This window comes from Poecile atricapillus, chromosome 2 (assembly GCF_030490865.1).
Source record: "Poecile atricapillus isolate bPoeAtr1 chromosome 2, bPoeAtr1.hap1, whole genome shotgun sequence".
In the NCBI taxonomy this organism is placed as follows: domain Eukaryota; kingdom Metazoa; phylum Chordata; class Aves; order Passeriformes; family Paridae; genus Poecile; species Poecile atricapillus.
The window spans coordinates 49,579,333-49,605,842 of record NC_081250.1 but is presented as its reverse complement, the minus strand read 5'-3'; the positions used below and the strand labels follow the sequence as shown (position 1 = coordinate 49,605,842).

Below are 26,510 nucleotides of genomic sequence, written 5' to 3'. Positions count from 1 at the left end.
AAAAAATGTCCACAAAACCCAAGAACTTTTAAATGGAGTGCATCCTCAAGATGGATTTCACTTCCTTGGGTTTATTTCAAAGATAATAGAAAGCAAATGTGTGTGCATGAGTGCATGTACATGAACAAACACAAACACACAAACGCACCATTCCTTCTGCACTGTAAAATGGCATGTTTGGGACTTGGCAATATCTGCAGCCACCTTCACCCCCATTAAATGATTTCTTTGGTAAAATACTAGGATTCCAATATTTAATTGTCCCAAATGGAAAATTCATTGATGCAGCATTACATGGTAATTCCTTGCTATGGTAAAATTGACTTTTGTAAACTTTTACCGTGCTTTTCGCTGTTGTACCTTCCAAATGACTCATCACCCACATACAAACCTAGAAAATTATGGAAGAGAGACACCCCAAGCCTACAAGAAAATAGCACCTAAGGGGGCAAAAAGTCCACATGCTTATTACAGCAGAGCACCATGCCAGATTGTAAAAAGTTTAATTACAGAGCTCTCAAATCCCACTTTTATGCTCGTGCTTAACTCCTCCTGAAATGATCTCTGAACAAGCATTCCACAGACACATAAGAACAAGGCCTAGGACTATACAAGCAAGCCAAAGTTCACAAATTACACACCCCAAAGCTGGCAAGTAAAGATTCAGCCTCCCACAGGCACACTGCTCTGGTGCATTTATCAGCACCACTTTCAAAGTGACTTTAATTGAAGTTTTTCCCTTCTTTCCTAATACCTGAATAAGATTTTTTTTGAGAATTCAATAAAATCAATACTCATCAGGTGCTTAGAAGAAATATCCAGACCCCTCCATCAATTCTTCTAATCATCTGTACTCCAAATTGGGTAATTTTTCAGTTTGCCTCATTTTCATGCTTCATATAATACCTCAGATCCACAATACTTTGTACTAACATTGAAGCACAAGGAGACAAATCTGGAACTGAAGAAAGGGGCTCAGCTGTGGAATAAACTGCTCAACAAGCAGCAAAATTAGAGATCCATTTTCCTATGGATGCATCTCCAATATCCCACTGCTGCAAAACCCACACGCTGGCTCCATGTGTTTTCTGTAACACTTCTTTAGAAACACGCTTACAATACCTCCACTTCTATCTAAATGATCCTCTACCTTCCTCTCACCTCTCCTAATCACTTGAAATGGACAGTGTGCTGGATCAGAAGATACTGGATACAAAATCTACAGACATTGGATACAAATATCTACAGACACTGGATACAAAATCTACAGACAACTATCTTAAACTTTGCATAAATACTTAGGTCTTCAGTGCACACAAATGTATATTGGGTACTTATATCCATACATTTTTTTTTGGTAAACCATCACTGGTCTACATATTCTGACCAATACCTAGTGACAGCAGAAGGGAAAAAAAAAATCAATAAAATATACAGTCTCTAGCTCATTAGTAACACTATCTAGTGAACTTAAATTCACCTTCACCAGTTTTCCATTGATCTCTGGTATGTCTCCAGCTTTCCGATTATCTAGCATCCGGATCTCATAGGACTGACCTTTAAAGAGAAAAAAACTGCATGGGTAAAAGAGTAAGAGCACAAGGCTATTTTGTGTTTAATGCATTTAGATTAGCTTTTGGTTCACAGTACACTAGAATACCAGTACCTGAAACTTGAGTTTGAGAGATCCAGATAGCAACGTGCACTTCACAGCATACAAATTAACAAAACAAAGTGACACTTTTTGGTCCCCTTCAAACTAGAGATATTTTCAAAGTTTAATTATTTCATTTTGTGTCAAGTGTAAGCACTTGCCTCTCTATCTTTTTTGCTGAAAAAAAAAAGAATTTCAAGGTTGAATTCCTTTCTTTTTTTAAAACTGCTGAATGGCAACATACTAAGAACCACTGTCTTCCCAAACAAACTCCTGCAGAGTTTTCGTACTTTCTCCAAAACATAAATACTGTTCTCCCATGTTTAATACCTGTTGCCTTTGTATGATCTTTATGCTTTCTATGATTTCAAAAATAGACCTTTAAAAGAGACAGTTACTGCTTACATTTAACAGTATGAGCAAACCTCTTTTCCAGTGAATATGATAAGCTTTTGTGCTGCAAAAAGCAAAGCTTACAGCAATTTATTTAATTAGAAGGATTTTTTTCCTTCCAGAGTAAGCAGCACATATTCATTTGCAAAATCACATTTCCCTAACTAAAACATAGGACAAAATAAATTTCAACATCTTCACTATGATGAAATGCAGTAAAATCATCACCTACAATGCCCTTCAGACTACCTTTATGGTGCAGTGTATAACATATTTAAGACATTCTGACTTGCCCTACAAAGCAATAACCCTGTGGATGAGCAAATGATTTCTTCATCTCCTTTCACTTTTCAGACTGATGTTACTTCCAACTATGGACTGTTTCGGGGGGGGGGGGGGGGTTTCCCTCAAACACAGGGAGCATATTTATGTACATATTCTACATGTGTAAAGGCTTTCTTTACCCAAGCAACATGTGAACATTGATACATTCATTGATGACACAAATCCATATGAAATAAACGTTCACTTAGTGCAGCTGAGTAAACAATATATAATTTTTCCTCCTATATTTAACGGGAGGAAACTTTTCCTGTTAGTGTGATTCATTCAATTACCAGTTTTTCTATTCATATAGATATACTGTGTAAGTTCAACTATATTTAAAGTCTGCATTTTTTAGCTCTAGTAATATTAATAAACTTTCTCAAGTATTTCTCTGTTCTCTTGAAACATTCTTTTTGGGGCTAAGGAGGTGGGTGAAGAAAAAATTCTGATTGTTCCTCCAAGAAGTGTGGCTAACCTTTCATAGGTACAAAATAGTATTAAGACAATAGATTTGATAAAGGTAAAAAATAAAGAATACAAGACTTGAAAACGTAAAATCATCTCCTGAAATTTTCAAGACAGAGGTACAGATACATTCAATTTTTGAGTTTTGGACACATAGCTGCTCTGAAAGTGTGAAAAGCACCACAGTGTTTTTTGTCATCTCTACATGAGAAGTATATACACTACTTTCTCTACTCTTTCCTGGAGAACAGCCAGAGGAGCAAGGCGACACAGGCTATGGAAAGTAACTGCCCCCTGCTTCACACTGAATCTGTGGTAGCTTTGTTCACAAAAATCCCAGAATATTCAGGTTTAGAAGGGACTTCTGGAGGTCATCCTGGACAATTCCCTTGCTCAAGGCAAGGGCACCTACAGCCCATTGCCCAGCACTAAGCTTGGCTGGTTCTGAGTATCTCAAAGGATGCTCATCCAGACCATACTTCATAAGCTTCTCTGTAAAGATCTCATGGGAGAAACCAGCAAAAGCCTTACTGAAGGAAATCACTTGTAAACAATACCTACTACCCTCTCCTTGTCTACCAAGCCATGCAGTTGAGCATAGACATTTATCAAGCTGGTCAAGCATTATACCCCTTAGGGGTATAATCATCATGACAATGGTCATCTGTGCTGACCATTCCTGATGATGATCTTGTCATTTATGTACCAGTGTTTTAATGGTTATCAGGACACACTGCTCCATCAACTGCCCAGGAAGCCTGTGGTTCTCTGGGTCATGCTTTTTGAAGATCAGCGCAACACTGGCTTGCATGTAGTCTCTAGCACCTCTCCTAGTCACCAAGATCATTCAAAGACTATCAAGGTGGCCTTACAGTGAAACAGGCCACTGCTCTCAGCACTTGTGGGTGCATCCCATCTGGACCCATAGATTCATGTATATTCAGTTTGCTTAAGTATTCCCTGACCTGTTCTTCTCCCACCAAAGGTACATATTCCTTGATTCAGACTTTCCCCTCATCTCTAAGGCCTGGGATTCCTAAAGACCAGTGATACCAGAAAAGAGTGAGCCCAAGAAAGCATTCAATACTTCAGCCTTTTCTGCGTCCCGAGTCACCATGGTCAATGTCCTGTTCAGCAGGGGGCCCACTTTCAATTGTCTTCCTCTAGCCATTTATGTCCTCACACAAGACCATCTTGCTTTTGACATTCCTCACCAGTTCAGTTCCAGATGGACTTTGGCTTTTCTGATTGCTGTACTCCTCTCAGGTTACCTATCTCATCTTCCACATTCTGTATGCCTACCTTTTGTATTTGAGTTCCCTTGCTTACCCCTGCAAGCCTCCAGACATTTTTGCCTGACTTCCTGTTCATTGGGATTCCCTGCACTTATGTTTGGAGGAGCTGATCCTTGAATGTTAACCAGCTATCTTGGGCCCCTCTTCCCTCCAGAGCTTTATCCCATAGGACTCTACTCTTCTGAAGCTCAAAGATGCGATCTTGGTCTTCAAGTCAAGATTTAAGTCAAAATCCACAAGGAAAAGAAAGCTGAACTAGATACAGGATTGGAGATCCTAGGGCATTAGAGCCAGAGGCGGGAGATGAAGTTGTGGGGAGGTATGAAGCCATTTATATGGTCCAAAACAAATTATAAATGAGTTTGAGTTCAGAATACTAGCTGACTAAACTTAGGGCACCAATGTAATTCTCAGAGGTGAAGAAAGTTTTATCATATGGCAATGACTACATTCAAATTATTTTAACCCAGCAGTCAGTGCTCTCTCTAAAAAAAAAAAAAAAAAAAATCAATTTTCATGCAAATTAAAACCCAGGAAAAAGGAAAAAAAAAACCAGCCTGATTCACATGAAGTAATTATCTCAGTAATTTCTGAATTTCTGATCAATGTATACAAACGCCAAAGGTAACTGCACTTGTGATCATTTTCAAACATAATACAGTTCTGGACAGACATGTCTGGCTAATTTGAGAGCAAGTACAGTGGTCTCTCTTGTGCAACACTGCAGGGACTGACATTTTAACACTTATTATGAGTTTTGAGGGCTGTTTGTGTATACCTCATGCATATATCCAATCAACTTGCTCTTCTCAATCAAATTTAAGCAGAAATGCCAAGTAAGTCCCAAATTTTCTGCTATTACTAACTGAAATTTGTCTCCTAAAAGCTCTACTGGCTTGATTTTATTAGGGGATGGAGAAGGGCCACACACAACAGGAAAAAAAACCAAACCAAAACCAAACCAACAAAGGAAGAAAGACTCCAACCCCACCAGAATCCAAAGGGAAAAGTAACCATACTATAGCTGTGAGCCTACAAGTTGGACAAAAAAAAAGACTACTATTAATGCATCCTTCCAACCTCAAAGTAAACAACCTCATTTCTGACATGCATTTATTTTGGATATACACACATGTATCAAAATCTGAAACACCATTCCAGTTTCAGACTTGTATCACAAGCTGCATTCACATATGTATACCAACCTTGATTCAAGTATGTGAGAGTTTCATCATATAATTTTACTGCTGGAGATGTTGCAGCACACATAACATACTGGAAAGGTGGATGTTTGGTCTCATTTTCTTGTGGAAGGCTGGAATCTTCCTGTTTGAAAATAGGCAGTGCCAAAACATCACTGAAAATAAAAAAAACAGGTAACTTTGAGACTGTTGGCCCTGTTTTGATTGATGCTATAGAAAAAGTTATTTGTGACTTAAAAACAACCCACAGTGTTGTTTTATTAGTAAAATCTGTATGAGCAGTATTCAAAATATTTTCCACCAGAACTTTAGGCTAGGATACATGAACAATACCACGGGACTTAAGCAGACAAACAGTTGCGCTGATCCTCTGAAAATTTAATCTTTGCTTCCTGTCTTCACTTAAAAATTCAGTTCGCTCTTAACTTTTCACCTCTCAACACAGCCAAACTTGCCTAATAAACATGCAAATGAAAGCCGTCATTTTCTTCTTTGAAATAATGTATTTCCCAAAGTAAGTTACCTACACTGTGAAAGTATCTCTCTCCTCATTTAGTAGCATTGTATCTAAACTATTAATTCTGTTGACATTGTCAATCTCTTCTTAGGCTTCAGCACACTGATTAGCTCAAAAATGATTAAGCAGCAGATTCACAAAACAAGCTATAAAAAGCTTATGCCAAGATTCACTTCACTTATCTAAGATTCACAATCAACAGAAAAACACTGGAAATGCCACATTTCTAGAGAATAAAGAATAATCCATGTTGTCCACAAGCTGCAGTAAGAAAGACAATTTCGCCACAAGCAGCAAACACATCTTCTGCTTTCTACAGAAATTAGTAATAGATTAACCTTCCTTGTATACAGAAATCCTTCATAAATTAAACTTCTGAGAGTTCTTCTTGCACTGAATTTTTGTTCACGATGAAATCATCTGCATATACACGCAACTTTCTTTAAAAATGTTTCTAAAGTGAATTAAGATCTCACATCACCTCATCTGTTTATTTACTTTTTATACAACATGCATCTTGTTTGTATCTTTTGCACTTGTCACAAACATACATTTAATATATTTTGTAAAAAAACTATAAATGCCTGTATTGCACTACTATTTGTAGACTGTATCCTAGAATTTTTGAAGTAAAATGGTTTTATTTACTGTTCCTTATTTCTGCAAGTCTGTTTTATCTAAAGAGAACTCTATTAATTCCTCTTGAATTACAGCTTTTACCTGAAGAATCAAAAAAGTGTATCATAAATTCAAAAAATGAAATGATAGCCAGTATTTTTGTGTCACATAGGTTAGAAAACCTGGTCTACTGGTCTTAGATGTGCAGGTGGGGAACCTCAACTTTTTTTCAGAGCAAGTGCCACGTTCTGTTAGGGATGTCACTCCCTGGGATACCTGGAAGACTTTATACTGAACAAGAAAGTATTTATGATGGGTGAAAAAGTCTAAGAAATTTGTCTATATCTTTTAGAATCTGTACAACATCTCCCCCCAAAAAACAGCTAGAATAAAAAAAAAAAAGACCAAAAAAGACACCCATACAGGCTCCCTTTCACTAGGAAAAACACACTGGAGATGCTACAAAGACTGATGTAAGCAGGACATGGCAGTACACTGTCAAAAAAAGCATTACAAGCCTACTGAACCGTGTCCTAACTACTTCTGATGCCAGCTCCCCAAACTGGAGCCCAGAGAGGACTTAAGTAAGTTACAAAGGAAGATGTGAAATAACCATTTAGGAGAAGTGTACATCCTTAGAAGAGTTTACTTATATGGAGACAAGGATCTGTGAGTAGGACAGCAAAATCCATAGATGGGTGACTGCTCCTTGAGGATGGCTCAGAGGAAGCAAGGAGTGCTTCAAGCCCTCAAGTTATCTTGAGCGGCCCAACACAAGAGGGAGCGCCATGACAAGCAGAGGGAAGCGTGGTCCCAAGACAGGACTGCCACATCAGGAACCCACGCTCACCACACACTTCAGCACTCTAAACACAAGTGCTTTTATGAGGAGGAACTTTAAAATGGCTATAACATGGAAGCAATGGCAATGTTTAAAAATACACACATTGAGTCAAAGGGCAACAACCAAGGCATGAAAAGTATCTCACCAAATAAATTGCCTGTAATTCTCGAGTAAGTTCGACAGTACTTTCCTTCACATAACACACAAGATTAAAGAGAAATCTTTTCTGTATTCATGAAAAATAAGCCTTCATTTTCTAATCACAATTTGAAATTAAAAATGTAGCTGGTCTGGCTTAGGAAAGCGTGATGTGGTTAATGAATTAGTTAAGAGATGTGGCATTGGAAGCCTACAAATACACCAATTTAGGCAGCTTTAAACCAGTTTTTGCTAATACTTACAAAGCATAATGACTAACTGCCACTGTAGAAGAAGGAAAAATAAAGACATCCAACTCTACAACCCTACAATTTAGCTGTAAAGAGAGCATAATGTTCATCCTTAAATGCTACCATTCCAAAATATATTCCAGAAGACAGCATAAGGCAAATTTTTCTTATAAAACTCTTCTGAGTACTAATACATTCCAAAGGAAAAGACAAGACAATGCAATGTAAACTCCTTCCTAGAGTATCTTTAAATAAATACCATTTAAGTAACATTTTGATTCATTCACTTGCAAAGAATGTTTTTTGCATTTCAACATACACTCTTTCCCCATTTAAAAACAGATTAAAGCTGCAATTAAAATAGTCAATAAGGTACGAGTAAAATATTTTGAATGAAGACCTGAAGTATTAGTTTAAATAGGGACTAGCTAAATTTCACAGCAACAAGCATGTCCTACAAAATGAAATTCACTGCAGCACAGCTGAAGAAGACGTAAAGACTGTTCACAATGGGAAACAGAAACTTAATATTTTTAATAGTGCTCTTTACTTAAGCTAATGATAAACTGATTATATGCTGTTGCATCAATCACATTCCCAGAAACTATGGAGATGCTAAATCAGTCTTTTTACCACCTCTAATCTTACACTGAATCTATTTTAACATCCAACAAAATAAACAACAAAAAAACCCCAACTAAGTCCCACAAACAAACACACACAGTACAAAGAACAGATCAGCCTTGTCAGTTCCATCCTTTTTCCCCCTCAGACCCCTGTTGCAATTTCTACATTTATAATGAGTCAGTGTCCCAGCAGTACAAATCATCTGCCCACAGTCAATCCCTGACAGAATCTATGCTTATGTACATTTATGTAAGCATCCTTTAGTCGTTTTCCTACTCACCTGGTGAAATTTTATTTTTGCTAGGCCAGAACAGATTACAGACAGGGACTTCTAGTGCCAGCTTTGCTTAAGTTACTTCACACAGCAAAGAACCTTTTACCTAAACTGAAGTGCCCAATGGCAGAGCAGCCCAGATGGATGAAAAGCAAAGTGTTCCAAAATAGCTACTGTTGAAATTATTTCAGACTACAGGAGAACAGAGAGCTTGAAAAGACTGATTCTGATCCTTTTTTGCCATTGTTAACTTTTGATCTTGTGAAGTCAAGACTCACTTACTTCACTTGTCTCATTTAAGTGAACTTTAGAACTACAAGCAAGCTGATGTATGGGCAAATAGTAACATTTGGAAGCACAAGTAGCATCTTTTGTTATATTTTTTTATATCATTTGAGGAAGTCCATCTACCAGGGTTTAGCCTCCTGATGGAAAGAACTCTGAGACCAAGTTTTTGAAACTATTAGCTGTAGTAAGAAAAGTTTTATCTCAGCTCCTCAGCATGTGTTATCTAAAGCATTGAAACGAAAGGCATTCTTCACTTCCTACAGGGAGGGAAGAAAATTTACCCAGAAAAAAACCCAACAGAAACAGTCTTCATTATACTCCAAATGCAGGAAGCAATTCTATCCTCCAGCACAAGTCTTAGCTAGTAGCGCTACAGATGTGCATACAAGAAACATCACCATACAACAGCAAGAAGCAGGAAGAGGAAGCAAGGTGAATGTTACCACTTGAAATAAAGCATCCAGTGGGATGCATCACATGTGAGAAGGGTCATGTCATGTAGCCTACATGAGCATAGTACAGAAAGACCAAGAAAATTGTAATTTATTCTATTTCCCCATGCTTGTGAAATGTGTTTGTAAGCCTTCAAAATCACCTTCCTTAAAAATTTAAAATCTTCCTTCCACACTTTGTCCAAAGCATTTTAAAAAAAAAAAACCTAACACACACATACACAAAACCCCTCCCGAAAAATAATAAGAGTGAAAAAATAAATTAAGAACTTCCTGTCCTTACAAGAAAAGGAACTACTATGTTAACAAAATTCAAACTGATGTTCCATCAATCATCTGCCTTATCTGTCTTCTGGATTGTATACTTTTGGGTGTGAGTACTAAAGCATCCCAAGAACACACTTTTGAAAAGTTTGAAACTTTACAGCATGGTTTTTACAAGGACAAATACCTTTAAGAAAAATTCTTCTCATGCAATATTTGAATTAAGAGTTAGGATCTCAAGGCCAAGCTCTGAACTCTTCAGAGGTGTAAGCAAGCCATATGAAAATGCAAGGAAATGGGAGACCTGGTACTTCCTAACACTTTCCCCTATGTCCACAAAAGCAAGTTTGATGGGGGGAAAGACCCCTGGAATTAATTTCTGGGAAACAACCTTCTCTGCAGCAGCTGTCCAAGAAGTCCAACACAAATGAGAAACAGGTGCAAATGTAATGCTGTTCCTGGGAATCCCATAGACCACCACACAGAAACTTGGATAGAGAAAGGCTTAAATTTAAGGGGAGTCTGGCACAAAGTACAAGAAACTACCAATCAAAAAAAGAAGAAAATGTCAACACCAAAACGTGTGTTCTTCCTACCAAGGAAAAGAACGCTCACCATGGCAAATCCACAGTTCCACATCCACTCCTCCGATGCAGTGAGGTCAGGCAGCCGCTCTAACTTGCAGCAGCTCCAGTACAGATGTCTCCGACACAGGAGAATGCCTCAAGAGCAAATGAAGGCAGACCTGCTGCCCTGCTCTCAATCTGATATGTCCATCCAACATGAGAGGTGTCAGGGGAACAGAGAAGAAGACAGTTCTGCACTTCAAAGTCTTTTCCTTAAAAATTAAACTGGCCCCTGACTTTTTGTAATGTATTCACACACTCAGCTTGGAAGAAAACAACAAAAAACCCAAGCCAATGTCAACAATCTAGAACATGAAGTTTATCTTTCAACATGTTTTATCTGTGGTAACAAAGCAAGGAGATTTAAGTTTATGGATTCACTTTTTCCTCAAATGGCTATTTCCTGACAGGTATTTACATATTTGTGTGCTTGCACAAAGAATCAAGCTCCAATTCCAATCAGTACCTGACCTTATGTTTTAGAGTCCATATGTGAGTGAAAATTATTTTTTCTACAGTGCAATGCATAAAAAAATAGAACAGACCACTACAACAGAAGCTTTATAATATATTCGGCAGAAAACACTTTATACATATAAAAAAGAAGAAAATATAAATCAGGATACCATCAGTAATCATTCCTCTTTAAAAAATCCAATCTAATCAGCAGCAGAGTCTCAAAAGAGTGGGAGACATTAGGGGAAGCATAAACAGCAATTTTGTCTGTCATAATACAACAACAGCCAAAACCAGGGCCTGAACGAGATAACTCTTTCCTGGTTTAGCAAAGTAAGGATGAAGTTAAGGCAGTAACTGTCATAACCCAATCATGTTTATAAAATGCCAAAAAAGGCTCTCGGGGGACCCAAAAGTTGATAGAAAGGAACACTCTCCCTCCCTCCTGAGAGCTCTTAAGTTCTAAAATCAGGTTCCCCCAATTCCTGACTTACCATCTCAGGGTTACCTCAGCCTGAACTGTGCTTGAGAGGTGTTACACAAAGTCCCCTCACCAGCCAAGGCTCTCCACAGCACAGAAAAGAAACTAGACTGTAGACTGCATTAGACTTTCCTTCTTTTCAACGAAGGCAGCAAACAGCTGCATTCTCCAAAAACATTTAGATGTTCGGGAGATGCAGCAGAGTCAAACTGACTTGATTCTCCAAAAATGGAGGATTGTCTGGATGTCTTTTCATACAGTCTTTATAAAAGACTTTTCCATTTCAGAACCAAAGGTCTTTTTTTTTATCTAGTTCGATGAACTTCAGGGTTTAACCTACAAATTTATATCAAAACAGCTACTTCTGAAATAATTATCAAGTTTCCCATAACAGGCTTGAATTTTAGCACTACAAACACCATTGGAACTGCAAGCATTTGAATAAATCCATATACTAAGCTTTCAAATTACACATAAAAATTCAGTCATTAAGGTCCTTGTCTGTCTATTAATGCTCAATTAACACATTTTATATTGATTCATTAATCAAATAATTCATTGATTAAAAATGGAATTCTGCTAGAGAGATGGCAGGCAGTTCTTTGAAATTTGTCTTTTCAATTCAATAGCCTCCATTTTTTTGCAGTTCATAGCAACCATCAACGGTCCTCAAAAGTACACAACTACTGTTGTGTTACAACCAATATTATGAGGGATTCACAAGAAAACATGATGGGTGCCATTATCAACTGAAATTAACATTAACTCCCTTAACTCAAAATTCACTATCACTGAAGGGTACAAGGTTTTCACATGGGTTTTAGTGCAGGTGTTATTTGCCACATCTGACAACTGTTACTATCAACTGAATTTAATTTTGTGATTATAAGCAGTTTCTTAATGCATAAGAAGGTTGTAGAACAGCAGCTGGAAAAAAACATGTTTCAAGACTTTATAAGGAAATTTTGAAAGTTATTTAAAACCATAAATCTGCAGGGAAATTTAGGAGGCACTTAGCTGCCCTCTAACAAAATTCCTACTATGGATTGATGATCAATGAATATGTGCAGCTTTCTCAGGAAGAACGAACACAAAAGTAATGCCATACATTCTACCAAAGGGGACTGACTTATCATCAAGTCCAGGAAGCATCAACTCCTTTATATAGAACCCCAACAGTTAAAAGAAGTACATGCAGATATTTCTAACAAAATCAAGGGGGCATATACCTTGAGGAGCTCACCCAGCACTCTCATCTAGGCAATATTTAATTTTCTTCCTTTTTTGTAAGAAAGTGACAACTAATTAACTTCTACTGGCACACTGAACAGTGACAGTGCAGTATCTCTCCTGTTCATACTTTGCCACTTCTCTTGGCTTCCCCCCTCACATCACATCTCTAAAGTAGAAATCTAACCAATATGCAGAATAATTTATGTGCTGAGAATCACTCTGAGTCCAGCGAACACTAATGGCAATTAGGTGATCCCTCTAACTATGGGGTCCATTATTAAAGTTACAAATACTACTACTACTGTGTATGTTTTCCAAAAATACTCTGCAGACCAAGTGTGTAAAAAGATTCAAGACTACTATATAGCTTAGCTTAAACAATATTACTTTTTAAGTGCTGTTTTTAATGGCTACAACTCTTTCAGTGGTAATTCTGTCCTAATAGGCAGGTATATGTAACAAAAAGCCACTTAGGATTCCTGCCCACCATAACAGAATGATATGACCAGAAAAAACAATCTATCCAACAACAGTAAGGATGATAATTCTTACAGTTCTTAGAAACTGAAGCGTGTACATTACTGGGCTGAGAAATAAAGTTATGAAAACACAGGAAAACATAGAAAAACCTAGCAGTCAAAATGCAGAATTTTTAATCATAAGAGATCCTAGAAAGAACTGAATCAAGATAGAGAAGCTCCTGAACATAAGTGCATGCATTTTCCATTGGTGTCTGCACTTAGAAGCCATCCAGGCAACAACCACATAGGTGCACACAAAAACTGGCACACCACTTCATGGGATGAATGTCAGCAGGTTTGCTAAGACAGAAACGGGACAGAAGTGGGATAAAATCCAGACAAGCTGAATATAATATCAGGAGTATTCCCATCAAGAGAGATAAATCACCTTGTTCTCTGAACTGGCAAGTTCTCAACGTTATTTTTAATTAAAAACAAAAACCAACCAACCAAAACACAAACCCAAGCCCCACAGAGAACAAAGCCCCCATCAAATACATGGCATAAACCCACTGGACTCGCAATAATAAATACTATCAGAACAGTCCTCTTTATTATCCAGCAGAAGCCCTTTTCTGTAGCTTCCAACAAAGGCACTGCACTTCCAAACATCTTACCTGAGAAGTACTGCCTTAAAGTATACATAATAGATGAAGCTTGTAGTCACCTGCAAGTTTCAGTTTCCCCTGAGAGAGAATGTACCTTTAACAAAGGCTAGGCCATCAAAACTATCAAATGTAACTGTTTTACTTCTCCAGACTTAAAACACTGACAAACCCTGTCGAAAACCTTGGACTTAAAATGTCTGTCGTCTCCAAAACAGTTTCCCTTTTTCACACTAAGTCGTCACTCAGGAATCTACACATTCTGCCCATGAGCGAGCTAAAATTTACTCAAACAAGTAAAATTTTAACTTAGCTTCGAAAAGGCACATCCAAACGCTATTGAAACGCTAACTTTGTAAAACCTGGAAAACAATCAAAAGCTAAGGAAACCGCCAAGTTGACTACGGACAGAGAGCTACACGGCAAGAAAACCCTCATCACTAAACGTACACCACACAGAAAAAGACCCCATCGCTACGCAGAAATACAGCATAAACCACTATGCAGAAATACAGAATAAACAGACTGAATGAGGTACAACCATACTACCACCCTAACTAAAACGTTTACCTGATCGAGAAAGAACATTTTTAAACCTGGCAGGAAACACCTATTGTTTACCACGAACAAGAATTACATTTGTTGAGTGTAAGATGACCACAGTTTGGAACGCGTGGTCCGGCTACACCCCGGAGGGACAGCGAAATGTCAGTTTTACGGCAGGGATTTCGCATATAAAGGGAAGAGCACCCCAGCGCAGGGAACTGCCCGCCCTTCCCGAGCGGCCACCTGCCAGCAGCACGGGAAGGCAGGGCGGGAGCCGCTCCAGCACGTGCCCATTCCTCGGGAAAAGCTCTCGGAATAAAAAAAAAAAAAAAAGATAAAAAAAAAAAAGGGGGGGTGGGGGGCGGGGAAGGAGAAACCCCGGCTCCTTCCCGCGCAGCCTCAGCCTGCCCAGCGGCACGGGCAGGGCTGCGCGGCCCGAGGAGGCCGGCGCGGACGCGGCGCCCAGCGCCGGGGATAAGCTGCGGGGCGAGTTACCTCATGCTGTAGGCACCGGCTCCCAGCTCCTGCCCGATGCCCGAGAGGCTGGCGTCGAAGTCGTGCACCAGCCCGGACTCGATCACTTCATCCATCTTCAGCACCCACGCCATGTTCCGCCGGCTCCGCCGCGCTCCCGCCGCGGGAGGAGCCGGACGGGGCGGAGCCGCTCGGCACCGGCGCCGCCGGGGAGGCGGTGCCGGGCAGGCGAGGGGGCCGGAGGAGACGGGGGGAGAGGGGGGAAAATGCACGTGCGGGGCGGGGGACAGGGGCGACTCCGCGCTCAGCCCCGGGGGGGCCCTTTCCTCGCGGCGCGACCGGGGCGCGGGGTCGCTCTCAGCATCCTGCGCCCGCCCGGCCGCCGCGGGGCGCTGGGGACCGGGCGGCCGCCGCCTCCTCCTCCTCCGCCGTCGCCGCCGCCCGAGCTCCGACCCAGCCCAGCGGCGCCTCCCGCCGCATCATTCGCAGGGGGGAGGCTGCGGCGGCAGCAGCAGCATCAGCAGCACCGCGGGCGCCCGCCGGGGAGGAGCCGCCGCCGCCGCCGCCGGAGGTCACGGCCGCCCCGGGGGCCCGCGCCCGCCGCTCCGGCGCGTCCCGCAGCGCCGCCGCCGCCACCGCTCACGACAACATGGCGGCGGCGTCCACCCCCGAGCGCTGCCGGGGCGGTGCCTGCCCGCGCTCGGCGCAGTCGATTGGCTGGGCCCCGCCGGGAGGGCAAATCAGGGACCGGCGCGGAGGGGTGAGGGGGAAGCCCGGCCAATGAAGGGGCACTTCCTCACGCCAGGTGACGTCAGCGTGACGGGCGCGGGCGATCCCGCCCCTCCTCCCGCGGCATGGCGGGAGCGCGCCCCGGAAGCGGCGGCGGCCGGAGGCGGAGGGGCGGGAGCGGGAAGTGGCGGCGGGGCCCGCAGCCCGCCGGGAATGGCGGCCGCCTCAGCCCCCGCAGGGCCAGGCGGGGCCCCGTTCGCTCCCAATGACCTAGAGGGCGGTGACTGCCCTGAACAGCCGGGTTCGGTGGAAAGTGTTCCTGCCCATTGCTGGGGGCCCTGGAACGAGATGAGCTTTTAAGGCCCCGTCCCAACCCAAACCGTTGCGTGGTTACTTTTTCCAGAGAACATCTAGGAGCCTTCCCGGAAAAACACCCAAACCCCACAGATAGACTGAACATTCTGAGTTGGAAGGGATCCTCAAGGAACACAAGGGTCAGGTTGGAAGGGACCACACTGGCTCATCCGATCCAACCTCCCTGCTCAGGCACGGTCACCCTGGAGCACACGGCACAGGATTGCATCCAGAGGGTGCTTGAATATCTCCAGTGAGGGAGACTCCACAACCTCTTCAGGCAATCTGTTCCGGTGCTCGGTCACCCACACAGTAAAGAAGTTCATCCTCATATTCGGGTGGAATTTCCTGAGCATCAATTTCTGCCATTCTCATCCTATTGCTTGGCTCCACCAAGAAGAGCCTGGCTCTGTCCTCTCGACACCTGCCCTTCAGATAGTGATAGATACTGATGAGGGCCCCTTTCTATTCTCAAAAAATCCCCCTCACATTTAATAATTCAGAGAATACTTATAAAATTTTATGAGACATTTCATTAAAATTTTATGTCCAGAGAACAAACTACAGAACAGTACTAAGACTGTAAAATGTATTTTGATTCCATAGTAACATGCATTGAGTACAATTGCACCAGTTTTACAAAAGATAAAGGCAGGAAGGCCCTAAGTTCATTAATGGTTAACAAAATACTAGCTGTTGTTCTAAATGTGCATATGGCAACCTCAAATATAAAGAGGTATACAGACTGTGATTTATAATCTTTAAAGGCAGTTTGTAAGTTAAAACATGACTGCCATCTCTTAAAAAAAAAAAAAGGTTACTGGTGTTTTTCCTGTTCTAATTGCTGTAAGAGTTCTCTGCTCCATCTGTCTGGGTACAGATGAACAGTTCACCTGCATATAAGGGAAAGCTTAGGAAAAGTGAAATTTATGAAGAAGGCAAGGGCTCACGGACAGGCCACTGACATAGGCACTAGCTAGCATGTTACAGCTTTTAGTGAGAAGAACTGAAATTAACACAGCCAAAATTCATCTTTTAAGCCTCACAAGATGACAGCAATACCCAGGCAGCAGAAGTAACACAAAACCCCCTTTTTTAAGTTTTACAAAATAAGGTTTGTAGGGAAACTGCAAGTAGTGCACTTTCTACTTCTGGCAGATAAGACAGGTCTAAGACCAGAGAAGCCACATACAGTTTGATTTATGCATAGCAGAACTGGTTTCTCTGCTTACTAGACCTATGCTAACATAGCTGCATAGCAGTTACAAGATCGTAAATTGGTGATTTTTATACTGGGAATTGTTTTCTTGTGACATAAATTCCAACCATTCCTGAGAGTATCCTGAGTGGATACAGTGAAACCCATCCTCTTGCATTTCAGTAATTTAAAAGTTGGGTGTAGCTTGTCTGTAATGAACTGACTGCTAGTATTTCTGAAGATATTATCTTTAGCTATTTTAGGACATAAAATACCCTTTTTCTGTTAAAGCATGAATATTAAAGGGAAGGTATTTTTTCTTTAGCATTATTTGTATCCCTGGCTCATTCAAACAAGTTTTCTGTAGAGGTGTGTGTTATTTGGTTTTTGCTGTTTTTAAAGTACAGGCCTGTGATGTGTTTCTTTGGGGCAGGTTCCTTGGTCAGTCCCAGTCTCAGATCCTCAGCTGAATATCAGCAATGCACACAAATTGCTTCTGAGCAGGCCAGATACACAAGTCTAATCTGTCAGAGACGACACTGCCTGTGGCCCTGCCATTCCACTTCTGCAGCCCCAGCAACTGGAACTGGAGACATGATGGAGAGAAAGTACAAACAGTGGGAGTCTGATTTTGCCAATAGATCTTCAAAAAAAAGCATTCTTAGTACAGTTCTGCTGGGATGTGTGGATCCTGTGACATTTCTTTCTCCATCTGCTTATCACTATGCTGGCTGGCATCCTCCCCTGAGGTTGATTGCTCCTCTATGAGCCTTACTGATGTCCAGATGTGGGACTGAGGTGTGGTGTTTCACTAAAGGTGGACAGAGCCAAGCAACTCAATGATTAAGACCAGACTGAAGCCTCGTGCCTGAACTGGCTTGTGTTCTTTCTCCTCAAGGTAGTTGGCCTCGAGGGGCAATTTCATTAGAGATCAGCTCCTGTACATGGCCCGTAATTGATGGAAGGGTCCCCTCTATGCTGTATTTCAATACCAAAACACAGATGCAGGCTGCCATCCAAACCTAAAGGCTGCTCAAAAGTGTGTGGGAAGAGCAACTTCAGAGGGACTCAAATGGCAGATTTTTAGATAAGGGTGGGAAAACAAAAGGAAATACAGGGAGTCAAGGACATGGTGAAAACAGGCCCTGAGAAAAGCTGTGAGGGGACCAACCTCCTCGTGGCTGAACAGAGGCTGAAGAAGGGAAGACTGGAGGAGTATGTGGACACCCTCACTTTCCCTTGTGGTTTGGTTCCTTTTGTGCTGGAGCTGAGCATGTCACTGGTAAACAAGATTGCATCAGGGAACTCGATCACCCGTCCTTCATTCCTGCTTTATTGCTTGAGTCAATAGAAACAGTGGTGTGTTTGCTATCTATTTGTGTTAGCCAATCTAAATTTCAAATCACTCTCACCTTTGTCCTGAGAAGGATTGATTTTATAAAACTCCACTGCAGTTTCATTTGTTTCATACTTTGGAACCCAAGTATAGCCTCAGTTCCTTTGGGTTTCTTTTTGGTTGGTTTGTTTGTTTTACAATCTAAAACTTAACACATTTCTAATAACAACATGCTACTCAACAATTCTGCAAGAGAACTAGTAATGCTGTGATGCAGCAATACTTGTAAGTATTTCTACCAATACAGAAAGAGCCACGTCAAGATAGATGATTAAACACTGTCATGTTTATATACATTGTATTTAGCCAAAAAGTAATAAGCTAAAGTTTAACACAAAGAGTGACATTATAAATTGAAACTTAATTAACATCAAGATTATCTGGAATCTATAAGCCTAGCTCTTGTCAAAGCACAATAATTTTTAATTATAAGAAAATCTGAATACTGTACACAAATAATACTTCAGTCATGCAGAAGTAAAGTAGGTTCATAGCTTACAGAAATATGCTGATGCAATAAGCTGTATATTGCATCAGAATTTCAATGCAAAGCATTTAGCCTGGACTGATATGACAAACAGCACAAGATCCTGGTTTTGCAGATCAGCTGAGCTCCAGCAAATAATCAAAGTAGGTATGAGACATCTACGTATTTCTAAGTCTGTATTATTTCATATAAATGGAGTTTTATAAACAGACTGCAAATGTAATTAAAAAAACCATTCAACCAAACAAAACATGTCTGTGAATATCATATTAAGCAGTAAAACATTCCTAACACTATTAGCAGCATGCACATACAATGACATGGCTTGTGAAAATTGTAGGGCTATAGCAAAGTAAACCTCCACCATGTTGACTCTACTGCTCCAATCATTTTCTAATCACTCGCTCTGTTTGAAGGCTTCAACTTGTGTATTAGCAAAGATTGCATTTACAGTCTTCATTTTTGTGTATTATAGCATTATTATTATTATTAACAGTCATCCCCATTCTTCACTTACCGCAGGTAGCTGTTGTTGCTGGTGGGATACTGCTGGTGGTGATAATGCTCAGGCTGGCTGTGCCAAAAAAGCATTTTGGGATGAGGTGAAGCATTGTGCTCAGCTACGAGATGGTCACTGCAGCGATGGGAGATAGGAAAGAGAAAACAAATATGCAAATTCAGATTACAGTTGCAGTTGGGCTGCTCTCGGGCCTTTACATTCAGCTACTGCCAGCATGTTGTCTCTCTCTCCAGAAGAGGCAGGTAGCCAATGTCTTTGGCTGTTCCCCACATGTCTCCTGCTCCCCAGACTCGCTGTGCTGCTGCTGCTGCCCAGCTGCAAGTTTTTTTTACTGCCACTATGACATAAGTACAGCTCAGACCTCACCAGCATCCCTGTTTTTCTCCTCCTCTCCCCCCACACTGTCCTGGAGTGTCACTGAGCAAACGCTGTGTTATGAAGCCAGGGAAAGGACTGTTTCACTGCACTTGGCCTCAGAGAGGTATCTAGCTCCTTCTTCACACACTCCAGAGACCTTGAACACTGTAACCTGCACAGGCACGACTGCAGAGAAAAAGGAGAAAGGTAGAATACACAAAGATCTCTTTAAGGGAGCAAGATGCTTTCTCAGCAGTGCTTGGACTGCATCCTTTTTCCCTGTTCCCTTCATTCTGGTGGCAGACAGACTACAGCCTTATAGTTACTTTCTTGCCATGAACCAAGATTAAAACAAACCCAACCCAACAATGAAAACACTGTCATATTGCAGGAAAAATATTTACTCCAACAACAACCCAACACCACTCCTCACACCCACACCTTAGGGAAAAATCATATACAGATGCAAACTGGCTGCTTGGTGCACTCAGTGCCATTTGTTTGCTGGAATTTGCAGCCAGGATTGCAGTATCAATTTTAAAACACACAAAATAGTACAGGCTGATCCTGCAAAGACCTTGACACAGAAATAATAGGGGGCACATATCCAAAATCCTCATCTGAAAATAGTAACCTGCAGAGGGCACCCATTCTGCTTGAAATGGGAAAGACTACTGACAAATAGTAGTAGTTCATTGGTGGCTTTGTTATTTTTGTTTTTTAAAATACTAGCTCATTCTATAAAAAGATACTTTCAAAAGGTATTACAATATTGTGGCAACACACAAGCTATTAAAACCGGAACATCAGAGAGCAAGATTCTGGGAAACAAAAAAGAATTATTTCATATTAATACTCATAATAGTATGTACCAGCCCAAAAGGCTTCAAATAAACATAATTGGTTGGGGATTTTTTATTAGCATCTCAGACAATTCTCCCTTAATTTATTCTATTTACTTAACATCAAACAATGCAAACAAAAAGCAAAGACCAGAATCATAGAATGCCTTGGTTTAGAAGGGACCTCAGAGATCATGTAGTTCCAAGCCCCCTGCCATGGGCAGGGACCCCTTTCACTAGAACAGGTTGTTCAAAGTCCAGTACAACCTGATCTTGAACACCTCCAGGAATGGGGCAGCCACAATTTCTCTGAGCAACCTGTTCCAGCATCTTACTACTGTCACAGCAAAGATTTTCTTCGTAATATCTAATCTAAACTTACTCTCAGTTTGAATCCATTCCCCCTTGTCCAGTCACTACATAATCAAATGTCTCTCCCTTTCTTGTGGGCTCCCTTCAGGTACTGGAAGGATGTAATAAGGTAACCCTTAATCTCTTGTCCAGACTGAACAAACCCAATTCTCTCAGCCTTTTCTCACTGGAGAGGTGCTGCATCCCTCTAATCATCTTGGTGGCCTCCTCTGGACTCACTCTAGCAAGGCCCATGTCCTTCCTGTGCTGGGGACCCCAGAGCTGGATGAAGGTCTCCAGGTGGGGTCTCACCAGAGTGAAGAGGCAGAATCATCTCCCCAACATATAATAATACAGAATAATCACTGTAAATATGTGATGAGAAAAAAACACCCACAGGTAACGCTGCCCAGGAAAGCAGACAAGAATTGGAACTGCTGCCTTAGTGATTCTGAGAGATTATTCTCCTCCAAGAGGCACATAAGCACCCCGAGAAGGGCTGTTATGACACAGATCTTGTGTCACAAGCTTGTGTACACAAATTGATCTCTGGTCCAGCAAGGATGAGAGCTGGATGAGTCTTTTCAAGGTTAGTTGTTCCTGTTATGTGTCTCTGTAACCACAGACTTGTAACAAGCATCCTCAAAGATGTAAAGGGATGCAGGTGTCCCAGTGATTGCTGTTGTATTTTTTTAATAATTATTTTCATTCCAGTGACTGTAGGAAAATAATATATATCCTGGTTGCCAGTTTGCTCCATAAACTGGTAAATTTCAAAATAAAGCTACTCTGTCTTTAGTCCTAGATTTTGGCAAAGGAATTAAATGCATACAGTGCATTTATTTGGAAGCTCCAGTCCATTTGCACTGATTATTCTCAAGAAGAGAACTACACATCCTACAAAACTACACATCCCAAAAAACAAAACTTTCACAACCTTCCCATGGGGGTTTACAAGAGCTTCCCATATAGAGGGCAGGCATGTTTTGTTCTGTGACTTGTATTTCTGTCAAATGGAAAGGGTAATACCATAGATTCTCTTCCACTCGAAGAGCTCTACCACAAAATGGCTCCCACCTCTCTGCGCATATCTCACAGAGCACATGTGGCTTTAAATTGTCCAACACTTATTTCCCCAGCCCGTTGCTTTTGACAGATGCTCATTTGTAAGAATGCAAATGAGGAGGAGCACTGCAGTTTTGATCTTTTTTCGTGAAGAGAGAGAGTTCTCTCCAAGAGAGAACTTTGGAGCAAAAGCATTTGAGACACCTGGTTATCTTTAGCATAGACTTGATTCCCAGCCCTTTTAGAATTAACTTTAATATTTTAAAATAACACAAAACATATATCACAGTTGCAGATTTGTTCTTAATATCAAGAGAGATAATTTGCTGTCACTGAAAATAACCACCCCAGGGGGGAGCCCAGGCAAGCAGTTGCAGATTCAGCTACTGGTCTGGGTTCAGCCCACGTATTCTGAATGCAGATAGTGAGCAACAGCTTTAGTTCTCTGATTTCAGTTCTCTGTCATTAGCTTGCCCAGCTATTACCAGAGGCTTTGATTCTCCTGACCGCAATAGTAAGGCTGTAATAAAACACAAGAGCATCACAGCAGGTGTGCCCATTCAGTTCCTTACTTTCATTTGATGCTTCAAATACTACCCTTATGCAGGCGAGTCATTGATAATATCCAAAAAACTACTGCCTTGCGGAGATGGGGTGTTGGTAAGGAGGGTGAAATAATGGCAGCTTTTCTGATCTAAGAACCTGCTCCTTACAAAAGCTATAAGTCCCAAGGCTGGTGTGACAGGTGTCCCTCATGGTATGCATACTTGACAGAGTGTGACCACAGAAGCTGCTGCTACAAACCATCCTCCTATCCCACTGTGACCACTGTCCCTGATGGTATAACAGAGCAAAGCACAACCAGGTCTTGTGGACTTCTATGCACAAGCACTGTGAAAGAGGAACTTTTACCGTTTTTTTCCCTCCAAGGGTTGACTATATGGAATATAGTAGACAGAACACATAGAGAAAATGTTATTATTCAAACTAATTATTATTCAAATTAATTCAGTGTTTCTTCTCTTTGTCCTATTCAGAGTCTTGTGTTTTGACTGATCTCTGTTGTGAACAGTGTATGGGTACACTTTCAAGTACACTGTACCTCCGTTTTTTAGATCCAGCTAAACTTCCCAAATTATGTCTAAATCTGGTATTTTGCCTTGTGAAACCACTGTATATTCCCCACACCCACACCTGCTGCCCTTGACTAACCTCTAGACATAAAGGTATGTGGTTATACGGTCCTTCAAGTTTGGGGACAAATAAGGTGAGTTTTTTACCTTGTACTGTTTATTGTTAAAGGGCTATTATTTTTTTTCTTGCTTTATGATCTGCCCAGTAAGTACACAGAACTCAGCAAAGGAGCACTGTATACACAAACAACAAGACATTATTTATTTAAAACATCTCTTGCTCTAAGGCTTGTGTATGGCATGCAAAGTCCAACCTGAAATTTAAGGTGGGGAGGCTCATGTTTTGCTAATGGGTGGATATGCACTGAAGTTAAGTACTTTAGCATACGGTACTTGATAACTTTATGGGATTTTTTTCCCCATGAGCTGCATTCAAAATGAGGAAGTCTCCTAAGGCATCACTCAACTTGCTAATCTTTTTTATAGTGATCAGACTCCTCATATAATTTTTCTGATTGCTCTTCTGAGAATTACAACAAATGACCTTAAATACTGGCATTATAACTGGTTATATATGACCAAATTTCATCTTTGCTCTTTGCTTTCAACAAGTAAAAATTGTTCTACAGACAATACATGAGAAACTTAATCTGGTACAATATAAGACATTGTGAATCTAGTATCTATTCTGAAAATTTTATTTAACGCAAGTTTTTGCTGTCCAGTGATGATTTTTGTTGTACTTAAAAGTATTGTTATTTTGTAGCATTTTATTTGGTCTTTGGACTCTTGGTGGTACAGCAGTTGGTGCCTAATGCAGGGTGACTTTGGATAACAGTGAATTAGTTATCCACGACCAGGTGATACTCCTGGCTTGGATGGGCTATTACTCCACCATTCATCTCTACGGCAGGTGCTGACACACATTTCTAGCCCCTCTATTTTTGAGTACACAACCTCTCTCCTATACACCTTGTTAGTGGGACTGTATTCAATCCTACTGTGGTGAATTTAAACTTTAATTCCGGGTAACAGCCATGAGGAGGAATAACTTCTGCATGTGATCCTTTGCTGCAGTGACCTGCAGTTCTCCACACACCTCCTGACACATTAAGGGCTGACCCAGCCCAGTCCTTTTGCTGTGTCTGGTCATCTGAAGGTGGCAGATGTACAGGGTCACTGCAGACACCCCAAGAACAGCAATGCACTGTCTGTGGAGTGCAGCAGAGCATGAGCAGCAACGCCCTCACAGGTTCTCCATGTCCACCTGCCACCTTTAATCTGGATTCTTGGATGATTTTATGTGTCATTTGGGCCTGTTGAATGCTGAAGCACTGTAAGGACTGCTGCATTTATCAGCCCTTTTTCTGTGATACAGAACTCTTGAGAAGCAGGCCTGCCAACAAAAATAAAGGGCAAATGGGAAAAACCACAACAAACATTTCTAGTAGACCTCCTAAATTCCAGTAGAAGTCTTAGGACACTGCCAGCATAGAGACAAGGCAACACATCCCAGGGTATCTGACCAGAACTCTGCTTGATGCATAACACTGCTGAGCATGCAAAATGCTTCAACATTTAATGCATTCAACATCAGAATGCCTTCTGATCATTTTGATCAAACACATCAGATACGTAGTAGACCCTGTGCTTGGACTTGCTTCAAGTGTCTGCTTGATACGAGTGAGGCACCCAGAGAAGTAACTTCATATGTGAAGGGGAAATATAGATTGCTTCCAATGTTCAAGTGTCAGGGTACAAAAAACATACATTTGGCTGCTTCTGAAAGAATGCAGCAGGATACTCCTTTCCTCAAAGGGTCTTGTCCACTTTCTTAAAAGTCTCCATTGCAAGGTATTCCTGGTCTTTCCTCCATAGTCGTCTTCCTCACACTACCCACTTCTCAATCAGTAAGGTGATGAGGTATGAACTAAGGAATAAAAGTCTTACTTAAAAGTCTATACTTACTCTTCTTAAAGGAATAGAAGCTCTTACTGACTTCACATCTTACAGGATGGAGCATGGCAAGTATTACCTTTGCTTTCTTCTGTTTCATCTGCTGTCTTTTAGGAAGACCATGGCCTACAAAGAAACCTATGAGATGTTTTGTAGGCACTGAGATGTAGACAGCATCACTGACCAGAGAGTATTTTGATTTAACCCATTACATCATACCTGAATCTAAACTTAAGTTAGCAAGTTTTCATGATGGTGGCAAAGGATGGAGTCCATCTCATTTTGAGATGACTCCGAAGTCTGTAAAGGTGGACAAGTTCAAGTAGTTGTTATTCTGCTATTCTGTGCTTGGTAGCCTAAAAATCAATATTTGGACTTCCAGACTCCTGATGCAATGCAGGCTGCCTGACTCAGAAAACAGAGCTTGGTTATTTCTCAGTCCTAATGGACTGACTCCCTTCTACCTGAGGCTCTGAGGCAGCTTTGGTACTCTGCCATATCTAACATTTTCTAGCATTGGGCTGGCTTGGCTTTGTAAATAAAGTCCTCCAACATCAGTATTTTCCTCTCAATTTCCAAAGCAGAAAGACATCGTGTATTCCAAGAAAGTTCCCTTCCTAAAAACACAGGGGCTTTAAGGTTTTTAAGAACATTACCTGCAACATACATATTATGTAACATAACATAACATACATACATACATAACATACAATTAAGTACATACACCGTATCTTTCTCCTCTTATTTTCTAGCAACATGCATTTTCCACCTACTAACAGTGCAAAAATCTTACATGGCTTAAGCAGGGGCTAATTAACAGAATTCTGAGAAAAGGCAGCCTCTGACAGTACCAGCTCTCCAAGTAAGGTTTTAAGAAGTATAAGCTGGCACTTTCTGAACAATCAGATAATATCCAATTTAGATTTCTTCTCTAGGTGAGGTACAGGCTATATAAATGGTGATGCATGAAAATTCCTTAGGCAAAGCAAGTAATTTTGTCTTGGAAAAGTATTTCAATTGATTAGTTGGCCAGCATGGCTGTAGCTGTCATCTCAAAGATCAAAAACTACATCAAACAGCTCAGAAATTCTTTAGGTAAAATACAACCATCTGTTAACATATTCACTATAGTGTAAAAATGTTTTATCTGTATCAGTTTAAGTTGTGCTGAAAGGACACAAACAGGCCAGAAATAACTACTTTTCCAGATTAGAGGCTTTCTGTAGTTGTACACCGTTAGGTACATTTCACATGTATAATTTCAGACTAGCATATAAATTAATTAAGCATTTTAAAACATGTTGATCTGCAATTTTAAATGGAACACACATCCATTCCCCTACAGGCTTGCACTTGAGCTGTTTATCCAAGCTGAAACCAACGGTTTCCTCATCTTCCCCGGTATTTTGACATGAGTTATACCTGCTCAGGCTAAACACACTGTGCTAAGAACAGGTGGGTTTTATTTCCTCCCCCACCACTGCCCCCCATACAGGCAGACCCTCTCAGCCCAGGACAGTCATTTGTTCATTCTCTGGCACAGGTTTGTGAGCCCTTGGTGTTGCTGGAGG

The 26,510-nt window shown here is 41.0% G+C and overlaps 1 protein-coding gene across 6 annotated transcripts in view; it reads right to left on the bottom strand.

The window, feature by feature from the left end:
* The window catches only part of UBP1 (upstream binding protein 1), a 48,974-nt gene that overhangs the window by 18,417 nt on the left and 4,047 nt on the right, over positions 1 to 26,510 (bottom strand). For 4 of the 6 annotated variants that reach the window (XM_058832653.1, XM_058832654.1, XM_058832656.1 and 1 more), the window contains exons 2-4: positions 19,233 to 19,349; positions 5,340 to 5,491; positions 1,481 to 1,557 (exon numbers count right to left, since the gene is read on the bottom strand). In XM_058832653.1, coding sequence (XP_058688636.1) covers positions 1,481 to 1,557; positions 5,340 to 5,491; positions 19,233 to 19,349 — 346 coding nt within the window. Of the gene's footprint in view, positions 1 to 1,480; positions 1,558 to 5,339; positions 5,492 to 14,572; positions 15,214 to 19,232; positions 19,350 to 26,510 lie in introns of those variants that run through there. The other 2 variants (XM_058832655.1, XM_058832657.1) reach the window with 2 other exon arrangements.